Source organism: Eptesicus fuscus, chromosome 17 (genome assembly GCF_027574615.1).
Source record: "Eptesicus fuscus isolate TK198812 chromosome 17, DD_ASM_mEF_20220401, whole genome shotgun sequence".
Classification (NCBI taxonomy): domain Eukaryota; kingdom Metazoa; phylum Chordata; class Mammalia; order Chiroptera; family Vespertilionidae; genus Eptesicus; species Eptesicus fuscus.
Window position 1 is genome coordinate 43,047,510 of NC_072489.1, and position 16,587 is coordinate 43,064,096.

The following is a 16,587-nucleotide window of genomic DNA, read 5'->3' on the forward strand; positions in this document are numbered from 1 at the left end:
AACAACCTTGCCAATCAGAGCACCCCTGCCTGCTCTCTATGAGTCTGTCTTTATTTTGCTTGGTAGTTTAGTTTGTTTATTAACTTCCTCATATGGTACTTGTCTTTCTCTGACCGGCTTATTTCACTTAACATAATGTTCTCTAGGTCCATCCATGCTGTCTCGATGGTAAAGTTTTCTTCCTTTTTATGGTCCAGTAGTATGGTACACTGTATAAATGTACCATGGCTGTTTTATCCACTCATCTACTGATGGACACTTGGGCTGCTTCCAAATCTTGGCTATTGTAAAGAATGCTGCAATGAGCCCTAGCTGGTTTGACTCTGGATAGAGCGTCGGCCTGCGGACTGAAGGGTCCCGGGTTCGATTCTGGTCAAGGGCACATGCCCAGGTTGTGGGCTTGGTCCCAGTAGGGGGCATACAGGAGACAGCCGATCAATGATTCCCTCTCATCATTGATGTTTCTATCTCTCTCTCTCCCTCTCCCTCCCTCTCTGAAATCAATAAAAATATATTTTTTAAAAAAAAAAGAATGCTGCAATGGTCAGGGGTGCATATATTTTTTTGAATTAGTGTTTCCAGTTTTTTCAGATAAATTCCCAGAAGTTGAATCACTGGGTGATAGGCAAATTCATTTTTAATTTTGAGGTAATTCCATACTGCTTTCCACAGTGGCTGCACCAGTCTGTATTCCCACCAGCAGTGCACAAGGGTTCCCTTTCTCCACATCCTCACCAGCACTTGTTTATTGGTTTATTCATGAAAGCCGTTCTGACAGGTGTGAGGTGATACCTCATTGTGGTAAGACACTTAATTTTTCCAGAAACTACTATTAGAATAGTTTATAGAGAAAAATGTTAGCTGTTACTTGAATATTTCATGAAAAAATGTGTTAAAGGAAGGACTTTTAACACATTACATCACAATCTGGGCTCTAGGATTAATTTCCATTAATGTGCTTCAATATGTAGCAAAAAAACTACTTTTATTTTTGTGTATATCTTTTTTTTAATATATTTTTATTGATTTCAGAGAAGAAAGGAGAGGGAGAGAGAGATAGAAACATCAATGATGAAAGAGAATCATTGATCAGCTGCCTTTTGCACATCTCACACTGGGGATCAAGCCCGCAACCCAGGAATGTGCCCTGACCAGGAATTGAACCGTAAACTCCTGGTTCATAGGTTAACACTGAGCCACACTGGCCAGGCTATTATTGTGTATATCTTTTAACATTAGTAATAAACCATAACAGTCTTATTGTGGCAGTTATTACTTTCATACGACTGTTATTGTGTTGGATGGTTAAATCAGAAATTGCTAACTGGAGAATGGTAAATTTTTAAATGCTTTTGAGTTTTAGTAATTTGTAATGCTTCAGAGTTGTTTTCATTCCTTGCATTTGTTTTGCACAGAAACACTTTGTGCACCTCTGTGGGGCTTTGGAAAAGCACGTTAAGTGTGATATTAGGGAAGATGCAAGACTGTTTTATAGAACTAAGGTAAGTGTGCATTTCATTTTTTTACATGTTTTTTTGTTTATTTAACATTGGTTACATTAATATTTGAGGAAGAAATTTTACTATGCTTTCTGTTCTAAAATTCCTGACAGATAAGGAGAAAAGTTCTTCTACTACTAATGAAACTTATGTACAAGTTAAGACCTTTATGTTTAAGTAGACTTGAAGGATTAAAGCATTGTTTAAGCCGGGACCGGTTTGGCTCAGTGGATAGAGCCGTCGGCCTGCGGACTGAAAGGTCCCAGGTTCGATTCCGGTCAAGGGCATGTACCTTGGTTGCGGGCACATCCCCAGTAGGGGGTGTGCAGGAGGCAGTTGATTGATGTTTCTCTATCATTGATGTTTCTAGCTCTCTATCCCTCTCTCTTCCTCTCTGTAAAAAAAAAAAAAAAAAAGAAAGAAAGAAAGCATTGTTTAAGTAAATATATAAGCTTTAAAATGGTGGTTATAAAAGTTTGTTTTGTTCATAGAGAAGAAATAAGGTAGGTGTTTCTCTTTGAATATTCCATCTGAGAATGTGTTCAAAGAAGAAGGACTCTTCAAATTTCTCAGTCCTACACATCATCCAGTCTGAGCTCTAGGATGGAAATGATTTAGCAGTAAGCTTGCTAAGCTTTTTCCTTAAAGGTTTAGTATATTCAAAGAGTAAAAAAAGCTAAGTATATGAGTATAGAGTTAGGAAAGCAACTTTAGTATTAATAAAATGATTTGGCAGTTTTTCCTGAAACACTAAACACTTTTTAAAGAACTTTTTCTTCTAAGAAATTTTTTATTCCAAATTATCTTTTAGCTTTTATAATGCAAAACTGATTCCTTTTGTCCCTGTGTTTGAATAGTCATTGAATGTTGACTATCAGCTTTGTAACTTTATATCTTACATTAATTGGCTGTAAAGGTTAGCCCATTTGGATTTAGTATCTGTATTTATTTTAATAGATTTAAGTTAAATACAAAAATGAGCAACTAAGAAAGCTGTATCAGGTTGCAGATTTTCAAATACACGTAGGGGATAGCTCTTTGGCCTCGAGTGGAAACTAAAGTTTCAGAAGCACTCATTCTTTGGAATACTAACTGGAGTTACTGGCCTGTAGAACTCAGTGGTAGTGGCTGCTGCTGACAGACATGGTAAAAGGAGCCCACCCAAGGTTTTTCTTTCTTAAAGCCAAGAGCAGGACATAGATTGGTGCCAGGGCTCCTCTTACTGAAAGTGGAGAATAACATAGAGGTCTGTGGAAATTGCTTAGGGGATGGCCCTGCTGAAATAGTTGAGTTAAAATAGTTGAGAGCCTCTCCACAAGCCTCTAGTAGAAAGGTGGTAATTGTTTTAGAGAAACTGAATCTACTGAACTCTAAATGGAGGGGGGCGGGAGCGGAAAGACCTTGTGCCCTAGCTGGTTTGGCTCAGTGGATAAGAGTGTGGGCCTGCAGACTGAAGGGTCCCGGGTTCAAGTCCAGTCAAGGGCACATGCCCGGGTTGCAGGCTCGAGTGGGGGCGTGCAGGAGGCAGCCAGTCAGTGATTCTCTCCCCTCATTGATGTTACTCTCTCTCCCTTTCCCTTCTTCTCTGAAATCAATAAAAGTATATATATATATATATAAAGATCTTGCAATTTACTTTATAAACTTAAAGTAGCTATAAAATTCCTGACTTGTTTAAAATATTTTTCTCAGGCTGTTATGTTCAAGAGCTAATTGAGAATCTCTAGAGTGGTAGGAAAATTTAAGTTTTACATAAAAACTTGTTAAACCTCCAAATGTAGGAATGTACCATGTATTTACTAGTAAAGAAGCTTCATCATGTTGAAAGGAACAAATGACAACCATTCTTTGTGGCCTTCAGACTTTCAAATAGAAGCTGGTAACAGCCTAAGCCTTGGACCCCAATAACAAAGGCTCCCCTTTAGCTTCTCTATCTGAGTTTCAAAAGCCAGCAAGTTGAAAATGTGTGTGTCTTGAAGATAGGGAATATGTTTTTGTGGATGATCTTTTGTAACTAATTGGAAAATGGAGTCCTAAGTGTTCACTATTTTAGATTATGGTGATGAAGTCTTATTAATCACTGATTTTAAAACACCTCCAGAAGATGAGTAGTTTATTTTTCATTTCTTGACAAAATCAAATTGAGTTGTTGTGTGTAGGCCTGTCACGGTTATCAGATCTTTTGTATCAAGCCTTAAATTGATTTTAGGTAAGGATGTTTTGATCTGATCCTTTTTCCCCTGTTTGATATTTTTAAGGTAAAAGACTTGGTTGCCAGGATACATGGAAAATGGCAGGAAATTATCCAGAACTGTCGGCCTACTCAGGTGTCATTTTATTAAGCAGTCTTATTTATTCTTAATAGTTTTGCTAACTGGTATTTCTTCATATTGTTTGAAAAAATATGACAGCACTTGCTTCTGTGTATCTTAAGATAAACTGAAAACTCCAGTATAATAGTTTGTATTTTTTTTGTTTGCTTTGTATTCATTAATTTATTTAAAGAAGTGTAAGTGCATCAAGTGGTGGTTATTTCACAAGAATCTTTTTTCTTAACAGCTTAATTGAGACAAAATTCACATATCATACATTTCAGCCATTTAAAGTTTACAGTAGTTTTTAGTATATATAGAGTTGTGCAGCCATCACGACAAATTAACTTTAGAACATTTTTATTACTAAAAAATAAATCCCATATTCACTAGCAGTCACTCCCATTCCCCAACAACTATCCCCATTCCATGAAGCCCTAGACAACTACAGACTTTCTGTCTGTATAGATTTGCCTGTTCTTTATATTTCATGTAGATGAAATAATATACTAATAATATTTTATGACTGGCTTCTTTCACATAACATAATGTTAAGTGAACTCATGTTGCAGCATGTATGTTCTTATATTGCCAAATAATATTCCACTGTGTGGCTGTATCACATTTACCCACTTATTAGGTGGGCATTCAAGTTGTTTCTACTTCCTTGCTATCATGAATAATGCTTTAATGCATATTTGTGTACAGGTTTTTATGTGGACATATCTCTCAACTGAAACCATTTTGGGCATATATCTAGGAGTAGAATTGCCGAGTCATATGGTAATTCTGTTAAGTGTTTTGAGGAACTTGCCAGGCTGTTTTCCAAAGTGGCTGCACCATTTTATATTCCCACTAGAATATTTGAGGTTTCTAATTTCTCCCCATTCTTGTCAACACTTGTTATCTGTTTTTTACTAAAGCCATTATAGGGGATGGGAAGTAGAATCCCACTGTGGTTTTAATTTGCGTTTCCCTAATGACTAATAAGCATTTTTCATGTGATTATTAGCCATTCATATAGCTTCTTTGGAGAAATGTCTGTTCAACTTCTTTGCCCATTTTTTAATTGGGTTTTTATCTTTTTATTATTGAATTGTAAGAATGCTCTTTATAGTCTTAAATACAAGTCCCTTAGTAGGTATAATTTGTAAACATTTTCTCCCATTCTGAGTCTTGTCTTTTTATTGTCTTGATGGTGTAGTTTGTAGAACAAAAGTTTTTAATTGTGATGAAGTCCAGTTTTATCTCCTTTTTCCTTTTATCTGTTTTCTTTTCCTTTTGTCATGTTTTTGGTGTCATATCTAAGGAGACTTTATTTGAGAGAGGCATTGTTTAAATACCTGCTATTAAGTTTGCCATCCTGCTTGTTGACAAACAAACTTCTCAGATTTTAATGTGCATAAGCATCAACAAGGAATTTGTTGAAATGCAGATTTTTATTCATTGTCTGGAGTTGGACCTCAGATATCTGCCTTTCTACCAGCTTCTCAGGTTAATGCCAGTGCTGTTGGTCCAGGGCCTAGGAGTTGCTTATATTTTTTATCAAAGTAACAGGAACACTGAATATTAATTAGGAAGCAGTCTCACTATTTTATGACATTTTGACTCTTTTGCTATTGGTGTCCTTCGTAAGATATGCATGCCCTGTTAGAGAAGTCTTTGAGGAATCTTAAGCTATATTAATCTGCTCAACATTTTACTTAATCTTCTTAAATATCACCCTCTAAATGTGTATGTTGGTGAAGAGAAATCATCTTGTACTTACTTTATATTTTTTAATTGTTAGACCACAAAATATGAAACTTGAATCTGATTATCATAAATTTTCAGAGAATTATACAGTATAAAGATTTTATTACTTTTGTTATTAAAACTCATTGTTTGATGATGATATGTTTTATAAAGATTAATTCATAATTTGGTTTTTCTTTATTCTGTTTTTTTCTCCCTTCTGTTTTCTAGGGGCAACTTCATGATTTCTGGGTTCCAGATTCTTAACAGGAGATGCAACAGCAAATATATGAACCAAGAGAAATTCAATAAGAGCCTTTCCTAGAGGAGTAGAAAGGATTACTACAAAATCCAGTGGAATGCTAAGAAAATGGGCAGCAAGTGTGCCACTTGAATAACTAGTATGAGGCTGGTAATAAAAGAAATTGCCATTTCTGGAGCAGATATGAAACACAATCTGCTTAATTAAGGCAATTGGCCTTTTAAAAGAGTAGAATCCTATAACAGGCGGGAAGAGTAGAAGCAGCTTATAGTTGCATGTCTTATCGCCCCTATTAACTCCTCTGTTAAATTATAAGCCAGTAGTGTGTTTTTTTGTTTGTTTGTTTTTGGGTTTTTTTTATTTTGTTTTGTTTTGTTTTTTGTATTTGTGGCACTTGGATAATCACATGAAATATGTAAGAAAAGATTTGGACCAATGTGAGAAGTTGTACATGGAAACCAAGACCAAGTTCTAGTTGGGTTTAATTTTCCCTTTTGGTTATTTTAAAACTTAATGGAAAAGCTTACAAATGAGTTTAGTAACAAAAAAGGTAAATCTCTTTTGTAACTCCTACAAACCATAGGAGGTTCCAATCCACGCATTTTCCTTCACTATTCAAGATTATAAATCTGTTAGGTTTTTTAAATACATTTAAATGGTTGAGAAATAGAAGGTATATTGTCAGATCCCCTTAAGGGGCAAAGGTTAAGCTATAAAACAGTGGCTCTGTTTTCATGCCAAAACATTCATATGCGGTTTGTTTTTAATTTCCAGTGCATTTTTTAAAATACTGGTTAAAACATAGCATCTTGGCTAAATCTTAGAATTCTGGCCCCTTAGTAGCCATATTACAGAGGTGTCTGTATTGTAAAAGCTTAAATATCTGAACAAGTTTCCAAAACCTTATTTTCATGAGTATATCACCTTGGCAGAAACCTGAATGGTGTTTATTCTTTAGAACATTGCCACGTGTGTGTGCACATACACGTGTGTTTGTGCTTGTATTTTAAAGTTGTTGCACTTAAAAACCACAGCTGCTCTAAATTCTTAAACACTGGAAAGCTACCCTTTAGTTTAAATGGTGGAGGGTTAGTAGAAATGCACATGCTGGTCTTAGCCCAAGGGCCCTTTGAAGCCCTTGGTAGTAATAGAAAAATTCTTTTGTTGACTGAGCGTCCCTTTTAGGAGGGTTTCTTTCGTAAAAGAAAATGCCAACTTTTTTTTTTTTTTCTTTCAGTATTGACTTGGATGACATTGCTAGCTATCCTGAGCACTCTGAGGTCTCCAGTTGTGGGGGGAAAGATGATGGGGAAGGGAATTGGACTTGATGTTTGTAGTTTGATAGAGGAGAAAATAAATTTTGGAAAATTAGCTTTCTAACTCTGAATTGAGGCTTAGGAGTAAAAAACATTTTATCTTTAATTTATCATTTAAAATAGCATAAGTAACTTTTGAGCCCATGTCAAGCATTGAGCAGTTAGAGATTTTCTAGGGAAGACTAAGTAAATTCAGTTCCTAAGAACCCTGTCAGACCAACAAAAGTTTTATTCTGTATTGAGTTTACTGGTAAGAATATTAACTTGATACTACCTCTTAAGGGTATTGTTAGAAAATGCCACTTATGGTTAATGAGATAGATACAAAGAGTTATATTTGACAGAAGCTTGAAACTCTGGCATCTATCTGCCCAACAGTGGGGGCTTTCACTCTGTAATTTAATACTTTGTAGATACATTATTTGTGTGTAATTTTATAAGTGTTCATATTTTTCTCATTTTGCATTGTGTAAAGTGTACAAAATCTCAAAAGTATAAAATACTGCTTATATTGCTTGTAATTACAGTGTGTAAATATTTTCTAATGTGTACATTGATGGGGGGGACAAGTGGGTTATTCAGGTTTTTTTTTTAAGTGACCCTTTTGTATTGCAGTTTCAACAGGTAACTGCCCATCAAATTTAAAACCACTTTGATACATTTTTATTTAGCAGTTCCAGTAAGAAAAGTCTCTATTTTTAATTATCTTTCTCCATTACAGAAATATGCTTCATGTGTCCCTTTAAAATAAATGGCCAAACATCGGTTTGGACCCTCGTACTTATGACCCTGGTAGACGTCTTCAGTCTCCAGGTCATATTTCAGTCAGTATTTGCATTCAGGTTCTCATAAAAATTGTGTGATTCTCTTTTAGCACAAGTAGCCCATGGTTTTTCTCCCAAATCAAGTACTACCCTTCTCCCTCTTGAGTCCCCTTGCTTTGTCTCCCTCCTGCTGTTGTTGCCCACCCAGTGAATGGGATGGTAGTGGGGGAGAAATTGTTCATTGCACAGAGAATGTCAGGCCACTTTTGGGTCTTGGCAAACAAAGCTTGCACTGAGTGGTGGTGTGTTTGGCAGTATTACTGTGCCAAAAATCACCTTGTCTAATTTTCTGGATATGTATGTCAAACTTATTACCCTTGTTGCAAGCTAAAATTTAAGGTATTTGTAAGTGTTTATGCTTTTGTGTGTAACTGTTTGCCTTTTCTAAACTGCTTTTCTTGTTATCCGAAAATACAATTCTATTAGTTGTATCATGTTAAGTGAAGATGCTCTCCATGCACAAAATGCATCTATGTAGCAGTACAGTAACAGCAGTTGTACATTTTCTGTCTATCTCCTGATGGCAGTGGTGCCTTTGTCACCTTTTGGAAGGTTGGCATTTTGTTTTTGTTTTGAGGTACAAGTAATAGCTTGCTTTTGACTTCACAAATATCTCCCCAGATGTAAAAGATAGAAAGTGGTGTGTTCTCATCCAGGCTCAGTTGGAACATTTGCATTTTTATTTCTGTCAAGCAAGTATAGTTGGTGGGGACTGGCCAGTAATAATGTGTCAAGTCTTTAAACCAAGAATAATTTTTACATTTTAAAATAAAAACTTTTAAGAATTGATCCATCAACAAGTGAGTTTGAAAATTAGGGAAGGACTGTCCTGATTTGCCTCCACGGAGGCAAGATTAGGGTGCAGGTGGCTGGGCATGCAGAGCATGATCTGTGGTTATTTATTACTTCTTACCAGTGTGGGTGCACCTCATTATCTGTGTTTCTTTTCCCTGGGCAGTCCTGTCAGCCAGTTAATCCACCAGCTCCGAGGCAGTTTACAGAGAGATACAGGTTTTCTTTTCCTTTCCTTTTTTTTTTTTTTTTTTTTTTAAGATTTATACTACATCTTGTTTAAAGTCCTATGAATGTATGTGTGTGTTATTAAAATGGCTTTTTCTCAGTTTGAACATGTGTTCAGTAATATTTGTTTGGGAATGGGGATGGTTAAGTATCTGGAATATTCTGTTTCTTCACCTGCCCCATTCCCTGCTTTTTAAACTGATTTCTTCCTTTAAAATATATATATGATTGATTTTAGAGAGGGAGAGAGATAGAAACATCAATGATGAGAATCACTGATCGGCTGCCTCCTGCACGCCCCCCACTGGGGATTGAGTCTGCAAGCCAGGCATGTGCCCTTGACCAGACTCGAACCCGGGACCCTTCAGTTTTCAGGCCAAAACTCTATCCACTGAACCAGACTGGCTAGGGCTTCTTTATTCCTCTTGATTTGGATTCTCCAGGCAGTCTTTTAGTTTGATGTCTCCTGTTTCTGGAATAAATACTTAAAGCCATAGTTGTATACAGTTCATTTTTATATAACCAATTAATAATTTGCTATATACTTTGCAGTTAGGAATTCGGTAATCTCATTCTTACATTATCTCATTCACTATGTTCAACAACTGTTGAGTCCCTACCTACTACCTGCTAGGCACTCTTAGGATTCAGTGATGAACAACACAAACAGAGCTCTCATGAATCTTACCTTCTGGTATTCAAGTGAAAATACTTTCTGTTATCGGGCAAAGAGAACTCTTGGCCTGACACCCCTGTTCTAGAGTCCAGGAAAAGCCATACAATGTGGAGGCAGGGCAGGATCACCTCCAACCTGCCAGGCAGATGCAGCTCTGGATATACCAGCTGTGGGGACATTGGTTGACACCACCTCACAGGAGTTATGAGGTCATAGAAGGGCTAAACATGGTTGCCAGGGGCCTTGAGTCCCAGAACCATGTCAATATTTCTCCCTTTGACAGGCTAGTTAAAAGGAGACAGCCTGTAAGCATTTTTCTCTGCCAGTGGAGGAGTAACAGCACAGGCAAAAGCAGAGACATTGCCTAAGAACTTAACGGGGAGACGGGCAGCACAGCCTTGTTCAAGGTCCTTGCCCTTGCCCTCAGTCCTGACCTCAAATCCCAGATTCACCAGGACAGTTGTTTGATCCTTGGCAAGTTACTTAACTTCTCTGCGTCTTAGTTTCTTCATCTGCTAAAGAGTAATAATGAGTTTGTGAGGGCTAAATGAGCTAATGCATGAAAAACATTTAGCAAAATGCTTGGCATATAGCAAGAACTCAATAAATACTAGCTATTGTTCGCTCTGAGTTGAGGCTCTTCTCATGACAAAATTGATCTTAAGGCACTTGGGCTTCATTGACATCTGAGCAAATATCTCTTGAAACTCTGTGTGCTCTGTTCTTTCTGATACAGTGAGCCCAGAGGCTTCTCTGTCCAGCTCTGTCTCTGCTGGTAAAAAATTAAGGTGGTGACTTTTTAAAACCCAGTATGCTAAAGCTGAGAAAGGTGGTGGGTGGTGATTTCCCAGCATTTTGTGGACATGTGCTGACACTCCCTTTTCCTTGCTCACCATTCCCCAGGCTGGAGTCAAGAGAGGTCAAACCAGAAGGCCCAGCTTTGGGTCTGACTCCAAGACGGCTGGCTGGGAGGAAAACTTAACAGGCAAAACAGGCTTCGGAGGCACTGGGGAACAGTGAGACTACAGCATTGTTGCACTGGTGACAGTCCCTACTGAAGAAGCACCTGAGGGGTAATGTGGCCAAAATAAAGATCACACCACCTAAAGGGAGAGGACTGGGCAAACCAGAGGTGAAGATGACCACACAGGAACAGAAATGCTGCCACAGTGAACAGCAAACACAAGAACTTGACTAGGCTCCAGTTAGTTTTTTGCCTCAGGGAACCTCTGCTCAAGTTTCAGGAATTCATACCTACCCCTTACACCTAGGATCCCTGCTACAGTGAGTAACTGCTCTGTGCAAAGCCTGGAGCCAAATGCTGTGTGTAGGTGGCTGAGGACAACCGCACTACCCTCAGCCGCTCTCCTTCAACAGAGCTGGGAAGAAAGGCCTAGCAAAAACAAAACCTACATGTGCTTTCTGTTTGGGAAGTACACCAGGTTTTCAAATGGGATCCTCTCAGCCACCCTGTGAGACAGCCGAGGTGGTGACTAAGGATGAGTAACAACCTGCTCCAAGAATGACCTACCTCCTGTGTCCCTGCCTGTGGCACAAATTCATAGCTAGGTTAGGATTAATTTCTTGGTTTGCTTTCGAGTCTCTTCCACGGTCCCTCTTCTTTTCATTCATATTTCATCAGCTTGATTTGCAAAAAGGAGTATTATCAATCACAGGGGCTTACTATATAGAAAGTTCCATTAATCGCCATCACATCTGATCATTTCATTAGATTCAGATATTGAAGTGGGAGGACAGCAGAGAGAAATGCATTGTGGCCTGAATATTATCAGAGGTACTGAAGTATCTGCCCAGCTACAGTGTAGCAAGTGCCGCGCTGGAACTCAGCATTGTGATTTATACATTCTGTTCAGATGAAAATGGGTGAGGTTCTGAGTCTGCCATCGGAGCACCTTCGAGGAGGAAGGCTTGCCTCATGTAGTATAGGTGAGGGGGATGTTGAACCTACCACCAAATCACTTTGGCCTACTTGCCACCTCCTGAGGTCAAGTCGGCACTAAGTTCTGTGAGACCACGAGGAGATGTGTCCCTTAGCCCACTGGGCACCCCTGCAGTTTAATTTCTCTCCTATGGGGCTCACAGTTTTCCTGCCCCTCCTCCATTGTCACCCCCAACCCACTTTCCCACAAGGACTGCAGATTTATTTTTCTTAGCCATGTCTTTCCCAGTCTTCCCAACGTGGACTTCCTTTCTCAGCTCTTTCAGGATTTTCTTCTGTGGTCTTTTCCAAACTACTTGCTGACTTTTCCCTTCTATTACCTACTAGTACTAGGAACCCTCCCATCTCATCAAATCAAACTCATCTTCCTCGCTCATGCTCTTTCTCTTCTGCCTAGTCCCCCAGTACAAACCTTCACATTTCTGCCTTTGCTCTGGTAATACCCCAACCCCCATTCAGGCTACCCTGCTCCCTTCTCTGGTTTTCCCAGTCCTGATTGCTCCCTCTGTAAGCACAAGAATAATTTCAAGGCAAGTTACTTAACTTCTTAGACCCTGTTTTCCCATTTTTAAAATAAGCTATTAATCCCTCAGGATAGAATGAATGCACAATTTTTTTAAGCTGGACACTCTATGTAAATGTGTATGTACACTTTAAGCATTTCTCTCCAGGTACCTCCCCCTCCACATATACACACATCCTGTTTGCAGAGTGCTGGGGGAGGTGGAAGTGTGATGTGAGCCCTGCTGTCTAGTCACACACAGCAGCCCGAACTATGAGATTGCATATGAGGAAGTGCCAAACTGAGCTCTGGGGAGTTCAGGAAAAGAAGGATGATGTGTCTCCCTGGGTCCCTTAAGTTAAATAATGACAGAGCCTCTTAAATCTTCACCCGCTCTCAAGCCAGTGCTCATTCACCTGTTCCCCCACCCACTGTCCTTCCAGAGCACAGACTCCTAGGCACATGCAAGAGTCAGTGACCTATGTCCCTGTGGCCCTCATCATTTTGGTCCCGCTCTTGGGCCCGTATCAATACTGTCATGGATGAGAGAGCGAGAGGATCAGGCCAGGTCATGGCTAGAGCTCAGGTTTGAGTCAAACCCTAGAAAGGCCTTTAATGCTGGGAAGAAGGCACGGCCTCAATTGAGGGGAAACTGAAGGGCCCAAGATGGTGTGGGAGGACCATCCTAGTTGAAGTAAAGGAGTTGGGGAGTTGATTCTGAGAGGGCCTCCTAGATTGCTGCTGAGGAAGGTGACTGAGCTTGGGAAGGACAGGCTATTGCACTGCCTAGGAGTTCACTGAGAGGTCTGGAGTGAGAAAGATGTCCAAGGTGAGCTGAAAGGGAAGGCAGGTGTCTCTGACCCAGTAGTCCCTGAGGAGGTGCACCCCAGTTAAGATCTGGTTGAGTGGACAGGTACAAATAATGATTGTGGCGTATTTATCCCAAAAAACAGCATTTTCTGAGTGCACTTCTGGTCAAGCTATTACTTCATCCCTCCAGACCTGACCTTCACCCACCCAGACCAGGCGATGGGGACCTGGAGCTGAGAATCAAGACCCAGTTCTGTGTTCAGAGCTGACCCAATGCTTGGTCCCCACGTGCTGTGGCCCTCCGCACCCAAGGCAGAGAGCACCGGGGGGGGGGGGGGCGCAAGAAGTGAGGACAGGCCTCGGGCTCTCGGGCTTTGGGGGAGTTTTAAGCCCCCAGAGGAGGCTTAAAGAGGGGATTGAGGTGGGGCAGGAGGAAATCCCAGAAGGGAGAGGGGGACTGTAAGCCGTTGACGGCACTGGGGGTAGGGAGGCTACCACCAGGGGGCAGCATTGGGGCTGCGGGCCTTGGGGGCGGGGGCGCCAGTTGCCGGAGAGCTGTTTGTAAGCCTTGGCTTTAAAGTGTGTAGGGTGGGGGGAGTGAAAGAAGACAGCAGCACCTGCCCGGCACCCTACCCGGTCGGCCCCGCCTTCCAGGTCCCCGCCCCACCCCCGGCTCCGCCTCCACCCCGCCCCGCGTCTGACCGCGGCCCCTTGATCCTGCAGCTGGTGCTTTGGGGCCGCGGAGCTGTGCGTCGCTGTCTCTATGGCCCGGGATCCGAGCGCAAAGGTGAGAGAGGCAGGGAGTGCGGGCGGCGGAGGTGCTTGGGCTTAGGTGGGCACGGGCCAGGCCAGGCCTTCCCCACATCCATTCCACCCTCCAAGCTGGGCCAGGCCTTTCTCGCCGCCAAGTCCCCCAGTCCCTCATAAAGACTGGAGAGGGGCGCGGGCCAGGCCTCCAGCCGCGCTGGGCGCAGACCTGCGAACGTGGAGTCGGGGATCGGTGCAGGGCGGGGGCCGCTTGGCGAACAGTGTTCTCGGGATCTGGGTCACGTCTCCTGATGTCAGGCGGGATAGGAGAGCTTGTCCTCGAGCTGCAGCAGTAGAGATTGAGGTTAGACCCGAGGAAAGGAGAGAATACGGGAGGAGATGGTGGAGGAAGGAGGCAGGGGGGAGGGGCTCTCAGGCCAGGAGAGACCACCATCCCATTGGGCAGAGGGAGATACCTCCCCCCTAAGCAGGTGGACCTCTGGAATGAAGATTGAGAGCCTGCTGATCCTACATTGATCTTGCGGGGGGGGGGGGGGGGGGGTGTTGGGGGGCGGGGAAGGGGTCTCCCCTCCTCAGTTCCCTCTGCCCTAGGATCTGCCTTAGTGGGAAGGTGATCAGAGTCCAAGGGGGCTGGCCCTGGGGAGCAACCCAAACTATGGAACCAGGGGTGGAGTGTGGGGTGTGGACTGGAGACCTTGAAGCCTTGTTGCCCCTTAACCCCGCCCTCTCTCCCAACAGTTTAGGCCCAACTCCCATATCTAGAACTGCAGCATACAGGGGAGTAGAGGAGTGCCGAGTTACCTGTGCCATCCCATCTTTCCTTGACTAAACTAGGGGCCTCTTCCCTCCCTTGCAGAGCAGCCTTGACTCATGAACCCATCCCTTTTGAGCCTCTGAGGTCAGAAGCCTCCCCCCATCTCACACACACAGTCTGGCCTTAGAATTAGGACACTGGAGAGCAAGTTGGGGTTCTGCTCTTAATCTCACCCTCCGTGGACACTTGCAGCCTCCAAGCCTGCCGTGAGAACCAGACCCCTGTATGTACATATGCTTGTACATCTGTATGTACATTTGCATGGATGTAATTGTGTGTTTGAGGACTGTGAACATACACGTACTTGAACTTTCTGTGAACATGACAGTGCCTGAACCACTGTATCAATGAGTTTGTGTGCATGTCCCTCCACATATGTGTATATGTGCAGGACCCACTGTGAATGGTGTACAATTCTTCATATGCACATATGTGGGTTTATAGCATCTTTGTCAACCTCTAAGGCTGTGTGACCTGCTGAATGAATGGGCATGTAATTATAACCTTACATGTGAATACATATGAATACATGTGGTAGGCCCTTTATGTGAACATATGTGTGCACAAACCTTCCTGTGAATGTGTGTGTGCATGACTCTCCTGAGTACATGTGTTCACAGCCCTCCTCTGCATATGTATATGTGTATGTACCTGTTTGCATGCACATCACCCTCCTCTGGACACATGTGACTCGTGTAAACCTGTGTAAGTGTGCCATGCATCACACTCTGAGTGGTTCCTCTGACCTGGGCTGTGTTCCTCCTGCCCAATCCTGGGGACTGATTCCTCCTCACCATAGGGCTCCCCCCTCCTTCTGCACTAAGCAAATAAGAGGCCCCAAAGGTAAATAGGTGTGCCTCCACAGTGAGGAGTGGAGCATGGGCAGTTTGCCTGGGGCCTCCTGCTGCCCCAGCCCCTAAACCAGTAGGTGATGCCCTTTCTGTGGTCCAGGGACCCTCTTCTCTCTATTCATACGCCATTCTCCCCCTCTGGGCTCTGCCCACTACAGTGCTGTCCTTTACCTCTTAAATAAACGCTCCAAATTCCTGTTCTTCCTCTGGCCAGCTCCTGGTCCCTCCCCTCTCTTCAAGGCCACATAGTTAATATTTGACCTGGAAGGGAAAGGAGAGGCCAGTGACCCTTCTGGCCCCGTCTGTGAGCATCTGATGAGATTGGGGGGGGGGGGGGGGGCGGTGTCAGGCTTCCTCCACACATAGCCCAGCTCAGGAAGTCTTCAGGAGCCACCTCAGAGATCAGGCCTGTTACATGGCTCAGAGGAGGCCACCTACCCCATCCCATCCCCAGCTGGTTGGCTTGGAGGAGGGTCCAGGTGTGGGAATAGTCTCCAAGATATGCCTGGGGAGGTGGCCAAGAGCTCAGGGATCCCATTGTTTGCCTTTTCCATGTTGCTCATGTCTGTTAACTGGCCTTGCACACTGGAGCCTCCTGCATAGACATTACACTCATGCAGCCAGCGGGGGCAGATACCCCCAATGCCTGTGAGTGCCTGTTTGCAGGCAGGGGCATGTGTAGATGCCTAGGCAGAGGGTCCAGTACAGACTCGAATGGGCAGGGCGGAGAGGTGCACCCCCTCAGAGAGGAATGCTGAGGAGAAGTGTCTAATTAAAGAGAAATTCCAGAGGGAGCTCTCAGGCCCGGGAAAAGAAAAAACAAAGAGAAACGGGACAAAATAAACAAAGACCCATTAACCGGCTGTGCCCAGGCCTTCCTGCATAAAGCACCCCCGCAGGCAGCAAGGGCAGCTGCTGCCCAGCTGGGTCTCATTGTTGGGAGGAGAAGGCATTCTCCCTGAGAACCCAAGCTCCACCAAGAGGGAGGTCTAGCTAAGCTTCTAACTTGGCCAGAGAAGGGCTATTACCTTGGGTTTGGGTTGGGAGAGTCAAGGGTCTTGTAAAGAGGGCGAGTTCCACCCAACTTCCTGTGTCAGAATGACTGAGTCAGTCCTGACGTGGGAGTTCTATGGATGCTTGGCCACCTCCCTGTAGTCTGGGGGTAATGTCATCTACCTCCCGCCCACACACAGATCAAAGGGCTTTTTTTCCTGTGTTTCTTTCTTTTTTTTTTCTTTC

The 16,587-nt window shown here is 42.8% G+C and overlaps 1 protein-coding gene and 1 long non-coding RNA gene across 2 annotated transcripts in view; one reads left to right on the plus strand and one right to left on the minus strand.

Annotated features, from left to right (window-relative positions):
* Positions 1-9,074, plus strand: part of SLF2 (SMC5-SMC6 complex localization factor 2) — a 45,404-nt gene extending 36,330 nt beyond the window's left edge. Inside the window, exons 18-20 of the mRNA XM_008144190.3 lie at positions 1,416-1,502; positions 3,758-3,826; positions 5,777-9,074. Coding sequence (XP_008142412.2) covers positions 1,416-1,502; positions 3,758-3,826; positions 5,777-5,812 — 192 coding nt within the window. The 3' untranslated portion in view covers positions 5,813-9,074. The remainder of the gene's footprint in view (positions 1-1,415; positions 1,503-3,757; positions 3,827-5,776) is intronic.
* A 3,628-nt stretch (positions 9,075-12,702) lies between these two features.
* Positions 12,703-16,525, minus strand: LOC129151992 (uncharacterized). The gene is made up of 4 exons (XR_008558703.1): positions 16,377-16,525; positions 15,520-15,609; positions 13,892-14,006; positions 12,703-12,939 (listed from the first exon to the last, which is right to left on the minus strand). It is a non-coding gene; the product is annotated as an uncharacterized LOC129151992 (long non-coding RNA).
* Positions 16,526-16,587: the final 62 nt, after the last annotated feature.